Consider the following 22,173-nt stretch of genomic DNA (forward strand, 5'->3'; position numbering starts at 1 on the left):
CTGAGCTGTTGCCAATTCACTGGACTTGATTTCCAAAGCTGGTTCAGTCAGAGAGCTTCTTCATTGTCATTCTATGCCGTCTCCTTGAACAATGGCATAATTGCAGTCTTGGTACTGGTAGGTTCTGGATTCTGCTCGTCTTTTCTGAAGATTCTGGAACTGACTAATTGCTGGCCACACACAAAAGCTTCTGTGTCTATCAGGAACAAGCATTTATTTTACATTTTTGGCATGTAGCGCACTCTTATTCAGAGTGACTTACGAAGTGTTTTGTCTCCTACAGTGCATTCAAGCCAGTACAATAGGTATACATTGGAGTCCAACATGCCATTGAACTAGGATACTGTTATATAGAGGAGTCAGTGCTGATACCTTGAAAGAATTACAAAATGAACATAAAAGTGCAGTATCAAACAGCAATACCAAGCATTAATGGCTAGAAGGGTTCAATTAATCAATAGTAGTTCCATATTTTATTTCCGTAAGTGCAACATTAGTGGACATTCAAAATACTCCAGAAATAGATCAATCTTTAGTCTGCGTTTGAAGACAGGAAGGAACTCTGCTGTTTGGACAGCCAGTAGAAGTTTGTTCCACCATCGGGGTGCCAGGACAAAGAAGAGTTTTGATGTTCATCTTCCATGAGATCTGAAGGATGATGTTTCGAGTCTAACAATTCTTGAAATCCGAACTTCATGAGGTATGGATCAGGCATTGACCTTGTCATCATGTAAGGAGGGTCTGGTCCATTCTTGGCTTTGTATGCAAGCATCAGGGTTTTAAATCTGATGCATGCAGCTACCGGAAGCCATTAAAGGGAATGCAGCAATGGAGTAACATGTAAACTTTTGGATCAATTATAGAGGCCTACAGGGGGAACACCAGCAAGTAACAAGTTGCAGATTTTTCTAACAAAAACATCAAATACCTGCTCATTCATATAATCCTCCAATCAGCCAATCATGTAGAAATGGGTCAAGAGTTTGTTAATGTTCACACTAAAGAACATAGGCTACAGATCAGAAGCAATTTGGAATTTGTTTTGGATTTCAGAAATTGAGGTAATGATTTTTAAGAAGCTTTTTATTGATATAGTTACCAATTGATATAGTTACCAATTAACTGGGAGTGTACCTGAGGTTGTATGTAAGGACCTACCTTTGAAGCCAGAGCCTTTTTGCTCTTGGCACCATGAAGAAATTCCAACAACCAAATCCTCAGGAAAAAACTGGACCTCCACAAATATTGGAACCACACCCATACAGCATTGTTCAACAAGAAGGCATAAGTTAACAGCAAGGACTGAACAAACTTTGTTTTCTTTAGAACAAACACTCTACTCAACTCCAGATCCACTATTAGGAGAGTACTAAATGTCACGGTGAGCCTGAAGGTCTCGCCTGCAAGGAAGAAACCTCAACTTCAAAACTTCCATTAAAAAAGACAGACTGCAGTTTGCATTGGATCACCAGAACCTCTCCTTTTGGAATAGAGTTCTCTGGCCAATTGAAACAAATTTGGTTTGAATGACCAGTGCTGTATATAGAGGTAAAAGGGTGAGTGTTTTCATTGAAGAACATCTTCTGAACTATAAAGCATGGTGGTAGCAGCATCATACTGGGGTGTTTTGTTGGAAAAGGGACTAGTTCACATAAAAATAAACATGACATCACAAGGATCATCTAAAATTATCTAGAGGATTTCTAGAATTATCTAGAAAAATGGAAGCAGCACCTCAAGACATCAAAGTTAAAATTTTACTGAAACATTTCATTCTTACTTGCAGTCTCATTAAAAGTTAAGATGTTTTCCATGATTCATTCAGTCACTATGAGGTATATTCATATGTTATACATTTTTATATTTTCCTGTTTTCATATGACTGGGCATGTCCGTTATAATCACTGGTGTTTAGGGAAAAAAAGCCTGTAGAGCCCTATAGGAGATATCTAAAAGTGCAGCTAAAAGCATACAATTAAAACCACCTTTGTGACTATGGGTAGCAATATGTCTCTGCACAGTTCTACAGCACCACTAGAGGGCATGCCATCACAATGTTACAATGAGCCCAGGCACGCTCACAAAATGCTATACTATACATTTAACCAGACTTTCAGTTCATACTCCTTAAATAATATGTGCATGCAACACAGGTAAAATTGCACATGTAATGTAGGTAATGTTAAGAATGAAACTAAACACTCATTGCTGCATACTTGTTTTATTTGTGCAATTCAATTAGTAAAACTTATAGATCTATGCACTTATTGACTTATTAGGGTGGTGTGTAAAACCTTTTTGCAGTATCTTAATCCTAATTTTATAGCCTCTGTATTCTACACCGAGTTAGATATATAGATTTGGTGCACTAGTTATGTAGCATTAAGGGCTTGGGTAACTGAAACGCAGCATTTATATAAGTCACATTCTCAACTGGCCTAGATGAGAAATGATTAACATAACTCTCATTCATATTACTACTAATGAAAATGTGAAAAGCGTAAATAAATGTGTGTGTGTGAGTGTATGTTTGTGTGTGTTTGAGGGTGTATATGTGCAAGGCAGTGCTTTTAGACCTGTTTCAACAACATTTTTTACAGGTTGGATGTAGATGAGGGAAATGTCATTAATACAGAGTTGGTTTGCATTGGTAAAAAAAAAAAAAAGAAGAAAAAGAAAAGAAATAAGTATTATGCGAAAGCTGGAGGTGCAGCTAATTATAACAGCTCAGGTCTGGTCTAGGTGATCGCCAGCTTGCTGGTACCGACGTGCATCTAACCTAAAGAGTTTAATTCCAAACCCTATCGAATACATGCACATGGGGATCTCTGGACTGGACTGGGATGTATATGCATTAAATTATGTGATAACACAGTGATGTCCATTGGTGTAAAGTAATCTAGGCCTCATGTATCATTTTGCTGGGTTCAAATTCAAAACATCTGTGGTGATCTGGTGCTATTAATGTATTCCTCACTACAATATAATACACTCATCAGTTTGTTTTTCTTTCTTTGCTGGGCATAGAAGACTTTTTAGCTCCCAGCAGCCTGCATATTAAATATCCTGTACTCTTCCCCCTCAATCTCATGGTGATAAAGCCCACAGAACAGAGGCAGCATGTGTGTGTATGGGATCTGCAAACCACTAATCACATACTGCAATAGTGACTGTACAAACCAAAGCACCATCTGGGAGCTCTGCAAATGGGAGCAGTCGAACAACACTATGAACCTTCATTATTGGCTTATTGGTAACATGCTTTCATTAATTGCAGTACTGTGTTAAACACAGAGAGAATGTTTCACAGCTTGATAAGTCATTTATAATAAAGTCAGGGCTATGACCGTTATAATCTCTTTCTAAGTATTACACCCTGTATAGTGTCCTTGGTAAAATCTGGTTACAGTTGATTGCAGGGCTTTTGTCTTGCTGACCAATCCCACACCAAGGCTAATCACATTTGCTGTACTAATATGACAGTGAGAGACATTATCTTTGGAGATTATAACACGGAGACATGTGGATTCATCAGTTTATAGCTGCCTATTACCAGGTTTACCAGCTATATGTGTGGTGTTGAGGATAGTCTGTTTAACTTCATTGAATACACTAAACCTTACTGCTCTGCTTTTTAGTTTGGAACTACAGCAGAACCAAAGTATGGAATATACGTGTGCGGGTACAGCAAGGTGTTGTCCCCAGCCACGTGGACCTGAGTTCAGCGACACAGGATACACAGAGGCACAGTGTGAAAAATATACCACTGCAGTCCAGCAGATCAAGCTGCAGGAATCAATGGTCTACTTGATGTTTTGCAGACTTTATGAAGTGTGATTTTACTGATGACAACAAATGTTAATTATAGAGCATTTCTCATACAGGAGCATGCATAAACTTTTCTGGACTCAAATTGCTTTACAAATCTTTTCAACATAATTGACAGTAAAAAGGTAAGTAAAAAATAGGTCTAAAACGAACAAAATATTTAAATTAAAGTTCAGTACAAAGCACTACACAAAATTAAAGAGATGTATTTTTTATGCTGTAGTGAGCTTGACCACTTAATAGAAAGTGGTAGGAAGTTTTACTTTTTTAATGAATACTTCAAGCATGTCTTTTAGGGGGGTGTGTGACTCCTATGTTGCAAAAAGAAATAAACCGTATCTAAATGCAACTACTTGTGCAGGATATCTGTTTCGGTAATCTTATCTATTGAGTAGTTTTTCCACAACAGTAAGTCTATATTGATGGAGAAAATGTGCATTCCCAGCAAAGCCACAGAAATTCTAAAATTCCCTGCACACATGGCTGGAGCACTTCCACTTGCTGAGTGTCCATCAGAGAATCCCTTCACCCACAACTGCTTCCTCACATGCTAGTTCCGCTGCCTTTTTATCCTGCAGATATTGCAGTCCTGTAATACTAACAAAACTCTATTGGTCCCAGGTGGAAGTTCTACTCCCCACTCACAGCATTTAAAATTTCTGAGAACTTGTTAGCAGCTCAAAGTTGTCACCATTCCACAAAAGTCCAAGTCCAACCCACCACAAAACACCATACAAAATATACTAAACAAATAGCAGTACACAACAAATACATCACAAAACATTTACCATATGCACACGTATGTACTATGTATCCATATACATATATGCATGAGATATACATATGCTTATATACAGTATATAATAAATCCCTGCCCTTCACTAGGGACAATTCACCACATAATGTTCCAGGTTGTAACATTCAAGTTCAAAGTTCAAAGTTCAAAGAGGTTTTATTGTCATTTCAGTTATATACAAGTACACAACAAAAACGAGACAATGTTCCTCCAGGACCATGGTGCAACACAAAAACAACAGTGCAACAGACAACATGCTACACAAGTACAAACAGTCCAATATAGTGCTAAATGTCATTAAATAAACATTAAATAAACAATAATAAATACAGGACAGGACAAATACAAAATGAGTAGACAGTGCAATTATTTAGTACAGTACACAGTACTGGGCATATGTAAAGCGAGTTGTGCATAGCAATCAGTGACATGCTACCCTGAACATAGCAGTCACCGGTAGCAGCCAGAACCGTTCAGAGTACAGTGCTGGTTTAGTACAGTACTCTAGCAGCAAGTAGGATAATGTGCAAGGTTTTGACTTCAGCACTAGTCCGATGCAAAACAATGTGTGTGTGTGTGTGTGTGTGTGTGTGTGTGTATAGATATGTATGTATGTATGTGTGTGTGTGTGTGTGTGTGTATGTGTGTTAGACTGTCTATAAGCATATAGAGAAGTGCCCATTTTGGAATCTGAATTGGAATTGGAGTTAGCCAGAGTTCAGGAGTCTAATGGCTTCTGGGAAGAAGCTGTTGCACAGTCTGGAGGTGCAGGACTGGATGCTGCGGTACCTTCTTCCAGATGGCAAAAGGGTGAACAGTTCATGTGAGGGGTGCGTGGGGTCTTTCACAATGTTGGTGGCTTTCCGGATGCAGCGTGTTATGTAGATGTTCGTGATGGAGGGAAGAGAGACCCCAATGATTATCTCAGCTGTTCTCACTATTCTTTAGAGGGTCTTGCGGTCAAAGGCGGTGCAGTTCCCAAACCAGGTAATGATGCAGCTGCTCAGGATGCTCTCTACAGTACCTCTGTAGAAGGTAGTGAGGATGGGTGATGGGAGATGGAAGTAAAGACGTTGCTTGGCTCTCTTGGTGATGGAACTGGTGTTCAGGGTCCAGGTGAGGTTCTCCGCTATGTGAACACCAAGGAACTTGATGTTCTTGACGATCTCCACTGAGGAGCCATTGATGGCAAGCAGGGAGTGATCTCGCCTTGCTCTCCTGAAGTCAACAACCATTTCTTTTGTCTTGTCAACATTCAGATACAGGTTGTTGGCCTTACACCAGCTCACCAGTTCTCGCACCTCCTCTCTGTATATTGACTCGTTGTCTTTGTTGATGAGACCCACCACGGTTGTGTCATCAGCCAACTTGATGATGTGATTCGAACTGTGCATCGCTGCACAGTCATGTTCTTTGTATTCTAAATATATTTAAACTTTCAAACAATTGTTTAATCTAACTCAGATTTCATTTTAATCCCAAAGAGAAGAAGAGAGTAGGTCAAAGGATTATTTTATAAGGACTTGAGCAATGATTGAATGGTGTAGACCAACTCTGCAGTATTTGCAAAAATGACCACATTAATAAATGCTCCAATTATCAATGTTAATTACACCTTATGTAAGCTCCATCTATTCAGTTGAGAATAAATTCTTATTTGGTTGGCAGGTTGCAAGGGGTAAGAGCAACTGTGCACAAAATTGATCCATCTGCATAAAGAAATATGTAGACTCTTTATAACAGACTCTCCATGCTGCAGTATGCAATATGATATTCACTGAAAAGCTGAACAATATAAGACTAAGAATTAATCCTTGAGGAACACTTTTGATTACAGGTAATAAAAGAGACAATATGCTATTTTATTAGATTGTAATTTTTCCAGATTTCTTTTCCACTAACCATAAACCAGGATGTGTAAACACAGAAAATATATTAGATCAGTGAAGCTATGTTATTTATATCAGAGTGGTTAGTTAATAAAAATGTACAATAACAGTGTACTTTAATATGAGTGTTAGACACTCCACAAGTAAATGCAATACCTCTTCAATACTCCACTTCTTTCAGAGCCTCTACAAAGGTAATGGAGAAAAGTAGACCTACAAAGCATAAACGGTATTACCAAGTAAACATGGAATTTCTAGAAAGATCTTTATTCCCACTTACGTAAGACAGCACTGCTAAAATAGAATTATCTAGAGATCACCATCTCAGGACGCCAGCAGCGCTTCCTCTCAGGCTCCCATGGAAACATCAAACACAGGTTTGCAATTAACCAGTTGTCTGGCACAGGTCCCATTCCACTCACTCATAGAATCACCTCACCAGAGACTATCCTCCAGGATGTGAAGGATAACAAGGGCAATCTTGCTGATACACTTTTTCAGTGATATGCTTTTTGCAGAGATGGGGTCCTATATTGTTGAAACATGTGGAACTCTGGTTAGCAGAAGACATTTTTACCAAGGTAAGTGGTAACTAGATCTGTAAAATCAACATCTGACTATTTTTTCTGTATGAAGTAATTAGAATACATAATTTCATTGTGTCTGACACATTTATCTGTGTACTTAGCTATACATTGATTCCACCATTCAAGCAGCATGTAAATATGACAGGATCAATGTATAGCAAGATAATTCCACAATACCATAATGAGTATATACGTCTCTATTCCTGAACATGTTTGTGCTGTTATTACAGAAGACATTTTCATCTGCGAATACAACCTGTATAAGTGTCACGGAAGTCAGTAATACAAAGAAACACTAAATCACCCAACATAGTAAATATCTAGTGTCAGGTGTTTTATTAACGGAATTATGGATAAAAAGGATAATGGAGTCTACTGAGCTATGGCTGATGAAAGTGGGAAACAACATTGATTTAATGAAAACGCACCTGGGAGATTGGCGCGCCCCTCCTATTCTGTTGTGAGAGTGTGCAGTCTACAACAAAGGTTATTGCTGTGCCCCCCACAAACTAATCTGTCCAGACCGCGGCGAGATTTTGACAGGAGAGTCAGAACGGAGCATCTTATAGTGAGTGCACTTGTCTCTAGGTAAGTCAAAGGACTGGACACGGAATGACTAAGCTGATTCCCATTCCATTCATAAGTGGAATGTACGCGGGACGGTGTGTAACGGTTACACAAATCTTTTCCTTTCAGCATTAATTGTGCACGTCCAATTTACTTAACCGTGTGAATGTGTCATTGACGCTACAGTACAACGTAAGCAATCTACAGTGACTTGCGATTTCTCGACTAATGTATAGTATAGCATAGGCATGTGCATATTTCATATCGGACGCTTTACCAATGTCAGTCCCGTTAAGATCAGCACATCGGCCCCACGCTGTTCTCTGCCACTGCTTTCCGTGCTTAAATCTCAGTAGTTGTCGTAAGAAACGAAGAACGTGTTGGAGTTGTTACAGACCCGAAGGTAAGGTCAAACGCGAAACAATTATCGAAAATGTATAGTTGAGTAAATCTAATTTAACTATGCAACACCGTGTGTTGACCTTAGAAACGATTAATACGAAATATGCTATATATATATATATATATATATATATATATATATATATATATATATATATATATATATATATATATATATATATATATAATTTAATTGTACGCTCGATAAGTTTGTTTATACAATCCGTCTTTGCTTGTTGATGATGCATAAATATGCACTGTAATGCATCGGCCAGTACTGGGCAGGTGGCTTCAGTGTAGGTTGGCCACCTGGGGCACAAATGATAATCCAATTCCGAGGTGCATAGTTTGCGTTTCTGCTGGTTATGTAAGAAGACCCTGACGTGCTTGTAGCTGGTTCGTTATGTGCGCGGTGGTAGTCTGCAAAATAGACAAATATGCAAGGACGGTTTCCTTGGTACAAAAGTCCATGGGAAAGACACGTAAAAAGTGTGTAATGTGTATTTTAACGAGACAAGAGAGGTATTTTAGTGACTTAACTGGTCTATTCATATGTACAATTATGCAAATGATGTGTAAAAACGAGAGGTTTATAGTTGCTGTCACATGTACAACATGCCTTGAAAATCTTAAGAACATCTATAGAATGCTTGTGTTTCTGTTGCGTTTTGCAGAATAACATTAGCCAAACCCTCTGTCCTCATGACTGAGATTATTCAGCTAGTATTTCATCATCTTTGACCTCCTAAGGTCGTAATAGACCTCTTGAACTGTATGGGGTAATACTTTTGGAGCTAGGATGGATCAAAGATCTTTAACCTGTTATATAAGGGGAAAGAGGTTAAGTCTTGTAGATGCACCAGGGACATGTATTGATTTCTAATCCTTTTCAGTGCTGTTGACGGGCTAACCCATGAGCATACCCATGGACTGCATTTTATTTTCTGACACATTTGTCCTTCAGACCACTTTTATATCTTTTTTTTGTGCTGAATGAAAATTGTTCAAAAATATTTCCACAGTGTCTGTTGCTTTTGTGTGGGGTTTTATTCAAAAATTGATTTTTCAATTACCCTCAGTATGTCTACTCAAAAAGTCAAAGTGTGCTTGTACAGTCAACTAGCTCTCCTGAAGGATGACTTCAAATTAAATCTAAAATTGTGAAATTTTCTTTAAAGTTCAAGCAGACCTATTTGTCAAGTGTGTGGGTCTTTAAATTTAGAAATATCTAAAGTGTATAAAGATTGAAAATTTATTTTCCAAACAGTTGTATATATCTGGCGATCTAACACAGAAAAGCATGGTGCCCATAATAAAGCTAAATTCTAATAAAATAAAAGTAAATTATTCCTTAGTGTCTGACTAGCCAAAAAATTTTAATGGTTTTAGAATTAGTGTTCCTGGAATTAGTGTTGGGTAATGCAGGTCTGAAGTTGGATGGCGTGTGGGGCACATTGGCATTAGTACCCAAACCTACAGAAGTATTAGCAGCTCAGCTGATTAAACAAAACCTCAGGCATGCAGGAGTGTTCCTGCAGTTGACATCAGCTGGTCGATGAGTTTCAGGAGCAGGCTGACCTTCCTGGCTTGTGTCACACCGCAGACTGCGAAATTGCCTCATCTCTGTACAGCTCAGCCTTGGATACACCTTAATTGAGAGTTTTCAGTTTTACTTTAACTCTGTTCAGTGGGCCACATGGCTCCTGGGATAGTACGACTTGTCTTCACTCCCAACAAAGGTACATCCAGGGTGTTTCTATTTGTGAATTTAACTTGTCCCTTAAAATGTGAGTCAGGAGGTGCTATCACATTATAATTTTCCTTGCCATATTTTTCTTGTGCTCCAGAAATCCCTGTAGAAGCTCTCACTAAAATGGGTCGCAAAGAGGCTGACTATGAATGGAAGAAGATCACTGATAATATTGAAGAAGTGTTTGACATCCTGGAGGTGCTGGGATCGTAAGTACATTCCTTCCAAAATGTTTAACCTAACAATACCTTGTGTTATTTTTTACCAGTTAGCTTACAACACACATCATTATTATACAGTAAATAACAATATGACATTCATAAACCAGTTGATAGTGTAGTGTATGTAATATAATTATGAAAATATAAATCTAGATCTTTATTTGAGGTATTGTATCATGCAGTATCATTGTATCAACTTAGAAAATAACAGAAGAAAGTGGTTGAATAAGGTCACAACTTACGAACAAAAAGATAAGCGATAAAAAGGTTACTTAAATAGATTCTCAGTAAAGATCTTTGGCTAAGTGGGTGATATAAATATTCTAATCCAGGGGCCAATTAGCTGTTATTTGTTCCTTGTTTTGTTGTTGGCTCAGGAGGTATTGGGAAAAAGCAGTAACAATGTTGATGACACCTCACTGAGAACACTGTTATCTGTCTCAGGGTAACATCCAAGTGTTTTGGCTTATGCTGACTGGAGATATTTGTGAAATGAAATGGATATGCTGTCATAATAATAGTTTTATTTATGTGCTTATAAACATTTTCTAAAGGTTCAACAGATGCATTTAGAGACTGCACATTTGTCCTTCTGAATTATTCTGGTTCTGTATCTTGGGATTATGAAAAACAGCCAGCATTTTAAACACCTAGTGAGTCTCTTATTTCTCCCTATTCTTAGAAAAAATCTGTGAGGCACAATAGAGTTACAGACATCCTTTATACTGTGTGTGTGTGTGTGTGTATATATATATATATATATATATATATATATATATATGTGTGTGTGTGTGTGTGTGTGTGTGTGTGTGCTAGGCAAAGATGAAACCAGAGATAAACAGTTAAACTCTAGAACAGGGACACAGGAGAAAAGAGACTAGGAAATGTAAATACACACTTGGAAGTCTGAAAACCACAGGCAAACAGGAATATATATAGGAATCTTAATGAGAACATGAACAAAAACACAAGCAGGTGATAACAGTCAGGGGGCATCAGAGCAGAGGCCAACGTAGAGGAACCGGGGAACAACTGGGAGTCATGAGACCCACTTCCACCCCCTCTGGTATTAGGGGTGTGTGAGTTATACAAGGTTAAGGCTGATTCTTGGATGGACTGAGTATGTTAATCTCTCTGGCAGACAGGAGCAAGGATGACCTCCAGAACAATTAAGTGGATGAAAGGAGCTTTGTGATAATCTATACAGAGTCTGCAGTAGCAGCAACAAACATTCTTATATCTTCTTTTTCCATTGAAATGTTGCTTCAGCAAGAGGTGGAACATTATCATTCTGCACATGGCCTTTGTTACCTTTATATTAATTCTGGAATACAGTGAATCATCTGTTACGCTCTAAGAGCATTTGTTCCTCTTGAGGCCTACTTGGTGTCTTTGCATGTTGGTGTTCAAATGGAAACATGGAACAGTGGGAAATGCTTTGTCTGGGGGATATGAACTACTGGCCTCCTATAACAAAAACAACCTGGACCAAATCCCACTCTCCCTTAGCATAAGTCTTCTCGGGGACAGGAGGGGGTGTACCACTGCAAAACAAAGCTTCTAAATTAATGGTTCTGGCAAGATAGGAAGATATTTCTAAGGGATGCAAAATGTTGCAATTGGATTCCTTTATAGTTCATTTCATTGCATTTGATCTGTGACCCCAACTGTCAGATAACTGCTGGGATGTCTTGGAATGTAACATTTTCATTACCGAGGCTCATTTATGCAGGCTTGTGCAGGAACCACAAGGAGGATATAATTGACTGAATGTTGGGCAAATGTGGCTATACTTAGCAGCTTTTATTATTCAAATTTATAGAAAAGCAGAGGTTGATTTTCAGTAGCAGAGACCATGCCGGACTCTGGGGAGCCTGGAAGTGGTGGTCCAATTAAAAGCTATTCAGTGATGCTCCACATTCTTCATGAATGAGTGCGTGAGTGTGCGGGAGCAGATGATGATGTGAAATAGAGCAGTACAAGCAAAGGGGCCTAGTATAAAAGAGTTTTAGCACTGGGAATATGTTTTTTAGAGAATATAAAGTGATATCGAGTGGATAGGGTGAGATTTTCTTATCAATAATGTTCCATACATCCATACATTTTAAAGTCTAAAACAAGTGGTAAAAGTAAATGTACTTTGCAACAATATGTGTCCCAAAAATGTCACTTGCCAGAAGAACAGATAACGCATTATCTAATATAATGCATGACAAAATGCATTTATCAGAAGTATTCAATTTACAGTAGTTAATAAATACTTTACCAGTTTTTTTTCTTTACTTTCAAATGAATCATATCCATCAGTAGTTGCAAGCTGCTTTAGTGAGAATGTGTTATGCAGTCGAGGTGCCAGAGAGCTCAGTGCCCGGGCTGAAGGGATAGACCGCACCTAAATGCCTGAGCCACTACTATTTCTGTTGCGTAAGGGCTTTCAAGGCCTAATCCCTATCCTAGGACAGCTATTCCAGGTTAAAGCTTTAGAAGGCAGGAAAGGTGCAGAGAACAAGACATTAAGCTCTTGTCATGACATTTTAAGACAGATCACCTTTTCTGCAATTAATCAATTGATTAATTGATTAGCTGCCAATTCCTTTCAAACACCAACCTAGTTCTGATTAATGAAGCAGACCATGTATTAGTAAAATTTTACATTTAATATTGCTCTGGTAGATTTTATTTCGATTTTTTAAACTTAAAGCAGAGTGAAGGCCAACACCACTGAAGTTAATTGCATAGGGCATTAGATTACTTCTGAAGCATTACATTTTTTTTTTTGTCCTCATGCTTTAATGGAAGTTCAGGTACAAGTGGCTCTAGATGTTATGAAACAGATTCTGTGCAGGGCTGCAGGGAATGCCGAAGAGGCTCTATAGGATGTACAGGGTCTAAAAGGTCACTCTCATTAAAAACTGCTTTATTCTCAGGAGGAGGCTACATTCTGTAATTTAAATAATAGCAATTTGGGGGGGGGGGGGGGGGGCATCAGCTGTTGAATGCCTTAACCAATCCTCCATCTATGTCTCTTTCGGTGTCTCACTCTCTGTCTGTCTCCCACTCTCTCTCTCACTCTGTCTGCCTGTTTAGAGGCGCATTCTCTGAGGTCTTCATGGTGAAGGAGAGAAAAACTGGGAAGCTTTTTGCCATGAAGTGTGTGAAGAAAAAAAGCAAAAGAGATGTGAGCTTGGACAACGAGATTGCTGTGTTGAGAAGGTACAATTTCTCCACATAAAATCGGTAAAGGCTATAAATAAATGGTTAGCAAAATGTCTGTCCCATACTAGCTTTTTGTTATAGAAGTATCTCTATTATGATATCCTAGGATCAAACATGAGCATGTTGTGGGGTTAGAAGATTTCTATGAAAGTCTGACACATTACTACCTCATCATGCAGCTGTAAGTAGTTGCCTGCCTATTTTCTCACGCCTTATATATGTATGTGTGTATTAATATTCAAAGCACCTATTTAAATACGTTTTCTCTTTTCTTTTTCATGCTTTTTATCTGTCCAGTGTTTCAGGTGGTGAACTGTTTGACCGGATCTTGGACAGGGGGACGTATTCCGAGAAAGATGCTAGTCTAGTTATCAGACAGGTTCTGGAGGGTGTCAATTATCTGCACAATAATGGCATAGTGCACCGTGATCTCAAGGTATGGAGTAGTAACAGAACTGTATACACACACACAGGCACACACAAACATATTCTACCCTTCGACGTTTGCTCAAATCATGTCTGACACAGAATCTGCAGTGGTGGAAGATATCTGGTTTTGCTCCACAGCCAGAGAATCTGCTGTACTACAGTCAGGATGACAACTCCAAAATAATGATCAGTGATTTTGGCCTTTCCAAGATGGAGGACAACGGCATCATGTCCACAGCGTGTGGTACTCCAGGCTATGTGGGTAAGCAGACGTTTAGACTATATGTTAATTTACATTAGAATGTACACATCTCATTACTTATTATTAAAGTAACCTACTGATGTCCCTTGGCTGCAGCTCCCGAGGTACTGGCTCAGAAACCCTACAGTAAAATAGTGGACTGCTGGTCTGTTGGAGTCATCACCTATATCCTGTAAGTAGTGTATTCTTCTATAATTTCATCCAGTGCAGGTTCCTCTGATGTCTCTTACAAGACCACTATGTTACAAATTCACATGTTTAAGGCCAAGCTTTGGTAGCAGTAGAGCACTGTATTTAAAAAGAAGGGTTTAAGACTTATTCAAAATTTAGATTATAATTGAAGGACTGTACAAGGTACTAATTACTCAGTCACCAGTTTTGGTCATGTTTTTGTATTAAAATATGTTTACCACCAAGATGTAATGGTTGTGTAGTGTAGGGTATGAAAGGACCCCCCCTAGTGGATGAGCTTCATAACTGTGGCTTCACAGCTTAAACTAAGAATGCTTCTTGTATTATTTGCTCCTTTAGTCTCTGTGGCTATCCTCCTTTCTATGAGGAGTCTGAGACTCGACTCTTCTCTAAGATCATGAAAGCCCAGTACGAGTTTGACTCTCCCTTCTGGGATGACATCTCAGAGTCCGGTAAATATCTGCCTTCACTTTGGAAACCTGTGTATATTTTTATATGTTAGTGTGGTCCACTTATGATAGCACAAACATTGCATTTATTTTATGTATGCTATTATTACTTTAGCAAAGGACTTTATCCGCAACATGATGCAGAAAAATCCTAAATTGCGCTGCACAGCAGAGCAAGCTCTTAGACATCCTTGGTAAGAACATTCTCTACTTCATTGCCTCTAATCAGTACTAGGATATACTATTGGATGTTTGTTTGTATACATGTGAGTTTAAGCAGAATTACAACATATTGTCAGTACAAATAGCTGTCTTTGACTTTTCGTGTAGTAGGCCCTAGGTTCATGGCTTTGTTTAACACTGTGAATAAAGCCTATTATATATTAAGAAATGTGGAGACAGGTTTGTTTATGGTTTTGGCCTCAGGATCATGGGTAACACAGCCCGAAGCCAGGATATTTACCACTCTGTCAGCATGCAAATCCAAAAGAACTTTGCCAAGTCCAAGTGGAAGGTAAGCCTGCAAAGGTGCTCACTATTTTAAAATTCAACCTCTTAAGAGTCAACCTCTTAAATTCTAGAGATTGCCTCCACTGTTCTATTCTCAGTGGGATTATTCATCCAACCTCTGATCTGCTTGCACAATGTGGCTTCAGCAACAGCCATTTGATAGTCTCAGTGTCCCCTTTGTGCGCCTTTCCAGTGCAGACTTGTTTCAGTTAGTTGTGAGCTAGTATGATCTTGTGGTATTTCATCTGTGGGCAAATCTCAAACAAAAACCTATCTGTGTATTCCAGCAAGCCTTCAATGCTACAGTGGCCATCAATCATATGAAGAGGCTCCATCTTGCCCACTGTGTCAAACAGAGCCAGACTCCACCTCAGCCACCTGACATCAAAGTCACATCCACATCTAGCCCCAAAGCAGAGTGCAAGAACCTGGCCTCCGACAATCTGGAAGCCAACAACGGCTTGCCATCAAGCGGTCACATAAATGTCCCTGCTGGTCCTACAGATGTGAAGGGTCAATACATGTCCCTGAAGGTCAGCCCCAGGGAAATCACCCATGCTGGGACCCTCACAGTGGTCAAGAAGAGCAAGCATGTGTACCTCTCCGAACCAGCGAATCTAAACGGGTACAGACCTTCACTCAGTCATTAGAACTGATATTAATGACTTACTGACAGTGTTGGAGAGGTTTGCAAATCATCCACTAATCATTAATCTGATAATAAAATTATGCAGGTATGGAAGGACAGATACAATACGCATTGGTGAAAAATTTCAAACAGGCGTCTGTTCCATTATGTGACCAGTAAGAGAGGCACCGTGAGGACATTTTAATAGGTAAAGTGAATAAAATTACATTATATGAATCAACTACCTCCATATTCCAATACCAGCTAACACAAATGTGAGGCTTACATTATGTTGCCAAATGATGCTCCAGATGTAACCTGTGTGTTTGTGTGTCTTCCTGCAGGTCTGGGACCTGTTTCTCACTGGCAGCTTGATGTGGGCACATCCTGCCGCTTCCAGCCCTGGCTTGGAATGTTTACAAGGCAGTTGACCTGTTGCCTGTTGCCCATTCTGATACTGCTGAGGTTCAATGCCTCCATACCATCACTCACAGAGACACACATGCAACGCGCACGCACGCGCACACGCACACGCACGCACGCACGCACACACGCGCACACACGCGCACACACGCGCACACGCGCACACACACACACACACACACACACACACACACACACACACACACACACACACACACACTTAATAATGTCCAAAATCCCTCTATAAGCAGACAACTCACTACCATGATGCTTAGGCATAACTTAAATCCTTGTATTTTACCACGAGGAGCCTGTTCCTCAGAACTGACGTAACTCCACATCCCTGTATTTCATGTGTATCACTCCATGTCATCCAAAGCTTCAAACCTTCAGAATACCTTCAGAGTATTGGTGAATTTATTTTATTCATTTACATTGTTTCCATAGCATGTGATGATGCGCAGTGTACATGTTGCTATATTTCAACCTGTCACTGAATACTATTGAATACTGAGCTCAGTACTCGCTGAATCTGGTTGGGGAGACTGACTGGCTGGAATGCTGCCTGAACAATCCAAATTAGATTTATAGTCGTAGTCAGAAGGGTGGTTTTCTCATTTTAATTAACCTTAGAGCCAATGATTATTTTTGTACTAAATATATAAATATTCTTTACATGCAGACTTACGCATTTTGTTTTATAAAATGTCAAAAACTAGCGAGTACTGTTACCACCATAAAAGAATGTCTTTCCTTTTTCTGTGTACCAATTTGCCAATATACCTGGCACTCCTAAAGTGTAGGTTTGTTGTAAAGACATTGTTGCGAGAGACTGCTGTTATGAAGTGCTACAGTTTAAGTTTATATAGACTACTCATATCAATGTGCATTATACTATACAACCTTTTACAAATAAAAGTGCAAAAACCTATTCAGCTAATTTTGTCTTTGGAGATAGTTTGAGTGAACAGTACTTCTTGGGGCTTATAATTAATTTAATTAATTAGTTTTATTCAAAATGGAGTGTAACTATAAAATTCTCATTACATATATTGGAAGGTAATTTTCCATTTAGCAATTTATATTCAATTTTGGATTACTTCTGTTACATTTTACTTGTGTAGGGATTTTTAATGCCCCACTTCACTCTTAAGGTTGTTTACCTTTTTTTACTTTTCACTTTTTTGACTTTATCAAAGTCACTCCATAGAGGGATGATGTATAGCGAGGTTTGTGTTTTCCGTGGAGAGGAAAAATCCAGAGAAGAAGCAAAAAGAAAAAAGGATAATATAGGATATAAGAGATATGGCACCATGACAACAAGTAGTCCAAAGAGCCAAGCAAATTGGTCATAATTTGGTATTTTAAAAAGCACAGTATCTCACCAGAATACCAGTCCATTTAAAATGTAGTTTAAAGGCAATACACATCATCGCTTTCCAGGGGGATTAGGTAAGCATAACAATGCACAGGCGCACAGGCACGTGTCTGACCTCAATATTCCTCGCTGAGTACTGCCAAATGTAGTCTGTGAGTGAAAAGGCTCTCATCAGGTCACCTGCCTGGGAGGAAGATTAAAGGCGAGACTGCCATCATCATCATTGTTTGAATTCGTGTACCCAAGCATATGCCGCCGTAACTCATGCTACACTAAGTGACCTCTGTACATAGTCAGTGTGTACTCAAAGGCAAATGCAGTGTCAGCATAATTAACATGGGCTATTCTACTCCAATATTGCACAACAACAAAAAGTATTTGAACGATTATAGAATATCTTTAAAATGCTAGAAATGAAGAGGATTTTTATTAGCAATTATTTAAAAAGTTTTAAAAATAAACAATGCAGGAACTCTGGAAATGCATGATCATCTGCGAACAATACAGTTTATCAAGGAGGTGCTCCTTTGTGTCCTGCTACGTGCCACATTGACACGCTGTCGTGGGCAGGCTGCACTCGGCTGGTTTCCCAATGATGTCTGTGCATCCAGGGGAGAGGGCATAGCGCAGAGCAACGGGATATGGGTCAGAAGTCCCTGGAGTGCCCCAGGACATGCGGCAGAAGCTATGTCTACAGTGAGTCAAACAAAACCCGTTGCTCAACATTACCCTCCTCTTTCACCTCACATGCAAAACAGTCTCCGGGGGATGAGTGAGTGAAGCTTTTCTTCGTCAACTTGAATGTACCAGACAGTTGAAAAAAGGTCAGCAACATGTCTCAAAGAAAACACTGCTCTAATGCTAAAATGCTACAAAGCATAAAACAGTTAAAATGGTACGCACATTCTCAGCAAAATCTTGTTAGTTTGTTCTCAAATGATAACACTTACGTAGCTGCAACAGATGTACGCAAATATTGGCAATGCTACTTTGTACTGTATTTCACAATTTAGAAATGCATGTTACAGTAGTTTAACAGTTTGTATATCTATGGCCTTAGCTATAATAAAACTACAGTTTTATTCCTCAGGAACTGCCATATACTGCTAAAGATAACTACAGAAACTACCCTTACACAGCAAAATTGATAATATAAGGAATAATATACCACTAGCTCAAGTTGTCACTGTTTTGTTGCTCCGAGTATACAACTGTTTTATACTGTCTTTCATTTCAACAGCTTTGTTACTGCAACTGTTGGCAGAGGCCCAAATAGAGCAAGGTTCACTGAATACTATGCATCATGCCATGACCAAATCTCTAGCCTGTATAAAGAACCCACAGAAACTGATCAATCAAATGTAGAAAATGTGCTATGGAAAAGCATGTTTGTAGGAAATTACTGAGAGTTTTAATGAAGACATTAAACCACTCAGTAAGTGTGGAAAACATAAGGAGATGGTTCCAGCACAGTCCAAAAGTAACAATGACACTATATGTATTGTTTTGGCTCTGTACATTGACAATCTGCATTTGAAATTAAGCTAAACTGTAAGTTAAATGAGAGTTGTTAAAGAATATCAGCTTTATTTGAAGGTATTTCATTCATTGTTGGGTGAACCACAGAATCCCATAGAATCAACTGGACATTTAAAATAATCAACACAAGACAGCTCTTATATCAAAGAAAAGTCCTAAAAGCAACCAATAATTAGGCTGAAAATTCAAGATAAATTAATGAAAGAATAAAGCTAAAACTAACATTAAATGTGTCAAATCAGTGGAATGGTACATTATAAAAAAAGAAAGCAGTGATTAGCTTATCAATAGCAAATGGCAGACAAAAAAGATACAAAATCATCTCAATTTTTCAAATCCAAACAAACAGGCCTCAGTGGACAGCATTTTACCTGGGACAGGACAATGATCTAAAACTTGTTAGAACAACTATAAGGTCTTTTAGATCCAAAAGGGGAACATCCTTCAGTTGACCATGTCAATCACTCACCCAATGCTATCTTGCAAATTTAACTCACAAGCAACAAAACTATAACTCCTGAAACAAACAGAAAGTAGAGAGCTGGATTACGATCCAGGTGCCAGGTGGTCTAAAAGTCACAGACCACAGTCATTGAAGCGGATATTCTGTGGTTAACCGTGTCATTTCAGGTCTGTTCTCCTAAATTAGAGTGCAAAAAATAAAAACTTTTAAAATGGCCTAATAAGGACTATACTGCATGTTCTGTGATCTGTCTATTTCATATCATGTGGGACTACTAAAAGTTTGTTGTCAAACAATAGAGTCCATGCTGTAGCCATATTGCTCACATACAATGGGGAACTGATATCAGCATTCCCATAAGACTTGTAGGACCCACCACAATATCTTGCAGTGTGGGACAAAATTTCCTTCAGTTCAGTGCATTCATGGGCTGAACAATATATACATGTAGACAAATCCTGCAAATTGATAGTCTTAATAAAATTATATTAATCACTTAATGATCAACTGGCATTCATGTATTATGTATTATTGTGCAATAGAAGTCACAGAGGCTTTAGACAGTCAGTCGGCCTCAACTCTGCTCTAAGGAAAGGTGAATACCTCAAAGTTAAGCTGATTAGAGGCAAGTCTATGGCGGGCCTATGGCAATCATTTTCAGTCGTGACTAATGCAGAACAGCTACTATTTGCTTGCTGTGGTAGATGTAAGAAAGTGTTAGTGTACAGTAGCTACCAATGGAGCAGTAGCCTACCACTGTTTTAAAATGTGCCAAGTTCACAAGGGGCAAGCAAAACTGTCATTCACTGTCAAGTCCACTAAAGTGGTGTCTGACCAGACCCGATGTCTGCTATTTCAGGACAAATATTTAATTTGTGAAGTAGAGTATGTAAAAAATGGGATATTATTTACCCTCGTATGGAAGTATGCCAAAACATCTACCTTGTATATGAGAATGGAATAAATCTTCCTGATTTTCAGTGGGAGTGGGAATAAAAAATAAATAAATTACGGGCAGACCTCTAGTGGGGAACAACAAATGTCTCGTCACGTGATTAATGAATGAAGTCACCCTGTGTCACCCTGAAGTCATACTGTCTGACCAAGCACACTGGAACTTGCACAAGCACACTTGCGCTTCTGCTATGTTTTTTTTGTTTTTTTTCATGAATATTCATGCTCAGTGGGTGTGGTTACAAATGCCACCATTCTTAAATAGGGAGTGTGTCTGCAGTGAGTTGGACATTGATACCTGCAGATACACTAAACAGGCGTCTTTACATTTCATAAGTAAGTACTTTTTCTGCACAGATTAATATTTTTTTTTTTGCCTTTTGTGTATTTTTTTTCAGAGAGTATCTTAAATACAGTATATTGATACCGAATACAGGTCCTGAGCTAACACGTTTGATGAACAAAACAATAAAATGGTTTATGACACATTACCATAGTTACACCTTTCTTTTTACCCACACAGGAGCAACTTCTCACTGCCTTTGAACAAAATGGAGACTATTCAGGAGATCATGCCATTTGCATGGGAGATGCTGAGTGCTGGACCCTCAAAGGGCTCCATGAAGGTGTATCTGGTGGGCGGCACCTTTGCGTTTCTGGGGATAGTCAGCGGGATGGCAGAGGCTGCCTGTTCACTCTTCTCCGAGCAGGAAGAGCCCTTCCTGGAGGAAGTGATGAAAGTGCCGTTAACGGTAAAGGACCAGGCCGCCGAGCCACAGACAGCCATCCCTGAGCCAGATGACATGGAAGCTGACACAGAGGCCAAAGCCAAAGAGATGCCTGTGCTCAGGCAGCGACGGATGAGTTTCAGAGCACATGCCTCCTAAAGACAAGCGCTGCCCCACAACATGTGCTTAGCTGGGAACAAGAGCAACATCGAATGTTTTTCCTTTACACTGCAAGCCGGACAGACAGGAAATGGCATGTGTCAGTTGGGATCGTATGCTGCTGAGCAGCTGATTTTGGGTGCTTTGGGAGCCGCACGTTATCATGTAACTTGTAAGTTTCAGGCAAGGTGATGTAATGATTTTCTATTGAGTGAATATTATTTATGTATTAGGTCTCTACAGAGTGTGCTGATTGCAACTAAATAAATTTTAATTGCTCAAATGGTTGTCGATCTTTTAGTCAAGTAGATCTTTTTTTGTTTTCACAGCCATATACAATGTGCAGAACATAGTGAGAACTGAATCCGTACAAGACTTGTCTTTTAATGATTCTAATAAAATACATTCTTACAGGTGAATTTCTAACCTAATCCTGTGAGTTGTATACCACAGCAAAAACAAAAACAAAAAAAAACTGTTTAGGCTACTCATTTATATATCTGACAGTAGTTGTACAGAGGGTGTGAGAGGTGAGGGAAGATCAAAAGAGTCTTCATTATATATAACTGCTTGACTCGCGCATAATCAAAAGGAAAAGCTGACAAAGCAACGCTCAAAACACCAGATATTAGCAAACGCAGCAGCAGAGAGTGCAAGGATCTGGGACTGGCGACAGCTCCGTAGATCTGACTGGCAACGTGCAGCACTGATGATAGGTACCCGAGGGCTTATAAAGGAGAGAACAGAAGAGGGCACAACAAGCATAGCATTCAGCTGACACTTTTATTCCATGCAACTTGCAA

The 22,173-nt window shown here is 39.1% G+C and overlaps 2 protein-coding genes across 6 annotated transcripts; both read left to right on the top strand.

Moving 5' to 3' along the window:
* Positions 1 to 7,017: 7,017 nt before the first annotated feature.
* camk1gb (calcium/calmodulin-dependent protein kinase IGb) lies at positions 7,018 to 16,242 on the top strand. 3 transcript variants are annotated; one of them, XM_035521539.1, is made up of 13 exons: positions 7,018 to 7,094; positions 9,917 to 10,028; positions 13,128 to 13,253; positions 13,363 to 13,437; positions 13,554 to 13,692; positions 13,824 to 13,947; positions 14,044 to 14,119; positions 14,479 to 14,591; positions 14,704 to 14,782; positions 15,015 to 15,102; positions 15,386 to 15,723; positions 15,833 to 15,934; positions 16,071 to 16,242. In XM_035521539.1, the coding sequence occupies exons 1-12, from the start codon at positions 7,019 to 7,021 to the stop codon at positions 15,897 to 15,899; spliced, it is 1,413 nt and encodes a 470-aa protein (XP_035377432.1). In that variant the 5' UTR covers position 7,018; the 3' UTR covers positions 15,900 to 15,934; positions 16,071 to 16,242. The 3 variants fall into 3 exon arrangements, with proteins under 3 accessions (XP_035377432.1, XP_035377433.1, XP_035377431.1); XM_035521540.1 differs by lacking the exon at positions 7,018 to 7,094 and adding an exon at positions 7,604 to 7,688; XM_035521538.1 differs by lacking the exon at positions 7,018 to 7,094 and adding an exon at positions 7,947 to 8,070.
* A 1,939-nt stretch (positions 16,243 to 18,181) lies between these two features.
* g0s2 (G0/G1 switch 2) lies at positions 18,182 to 21,653 on the top strand. 3 transcript variants are annotated; one of them, XM_026996394.2, is made up of 2 exons: positions 18,182 to 18,223; positions 21,007 to 21,653. In XM_026996394.2, exons 1-2 carry the CDS (start codon positions 18,201 to 18,203, stop codon positions 21,368 to 21,370), a joined length of 387 nt encoding a protein of 128 aa, XP_026852195.1. In that variant the 5' UTR covers positions 18,182 to 18,200; the 3' UTR covers positions 21,371 to 21,653. The 3 variants fall into 3 exon arrangements, with proteins under 3 accessions (XP_026852195.1, XP_026852194.1, XP_026852196.1); XM_026996393.2 differs by lacking the exon at positions 18,182 to 18,223 and adding an exon at positions 18,271 to 18,351; XM_026996395.2 differs by lacking the exon at positions 18,182 to 18,223 and adding an exon at positions 20,770 to 20,819.
* The last annotated feature ends 520 nt before the right edge of the window (positions 21,654 to 22,173 follow it).

This window comes from Electrophorus electricus, chromosome 22, assembly GCF_013358815.1.
Source record: "Electrophorus electricus isolate fEleEle1 chromosome 22, fEleEle1.pri, whole genome shotgun sequence".
Lineage (NCBI taxonomy): Eukaryota > Metazoa > Chordata > Actinopteri > Gymnotiformes > Gymnotidae > Electrophorus > Electrophorus electricus.

Excerpts from the sequence above, each read along its gene's own strand:
- camk1gb (XM_035521538.1), top strand. The coding sequence starts at position 7,947 with ATGTCAGTCCCGTTAAGATCAGCACATCGGCCCCACGCTGTTCTCTGC. Across the intron at positions 10,029-13,127 it reads ATCCTGGAGGTGCTGGGATC|AGGCGCATTCTCTGAGGTCT; the intron begins GTAAGTACATTC and ends CTGCCTGTTTAG. Across the intron at positions 13,438-13,553 it reads TACTACCTCATCATGCAGCT|TGTTTCAGGTGGTGAACTGT; the intron begins GTAAGTAGTTGC and ends TTATCTGTCCAG.
- g0s2 (XM_026996394.2), top strand. The coding sequence starts at position 18,201 with ATGCGGCAGAAGCTATGTCTACA. Across the intron at positions 18,224-21,006 it reads CGGCAGAAGCTATGTCTACA|GAGCAACTTCTCACTGCCTT; the intron begins GTGAGTCAAACA and ends TTACCCACACAG.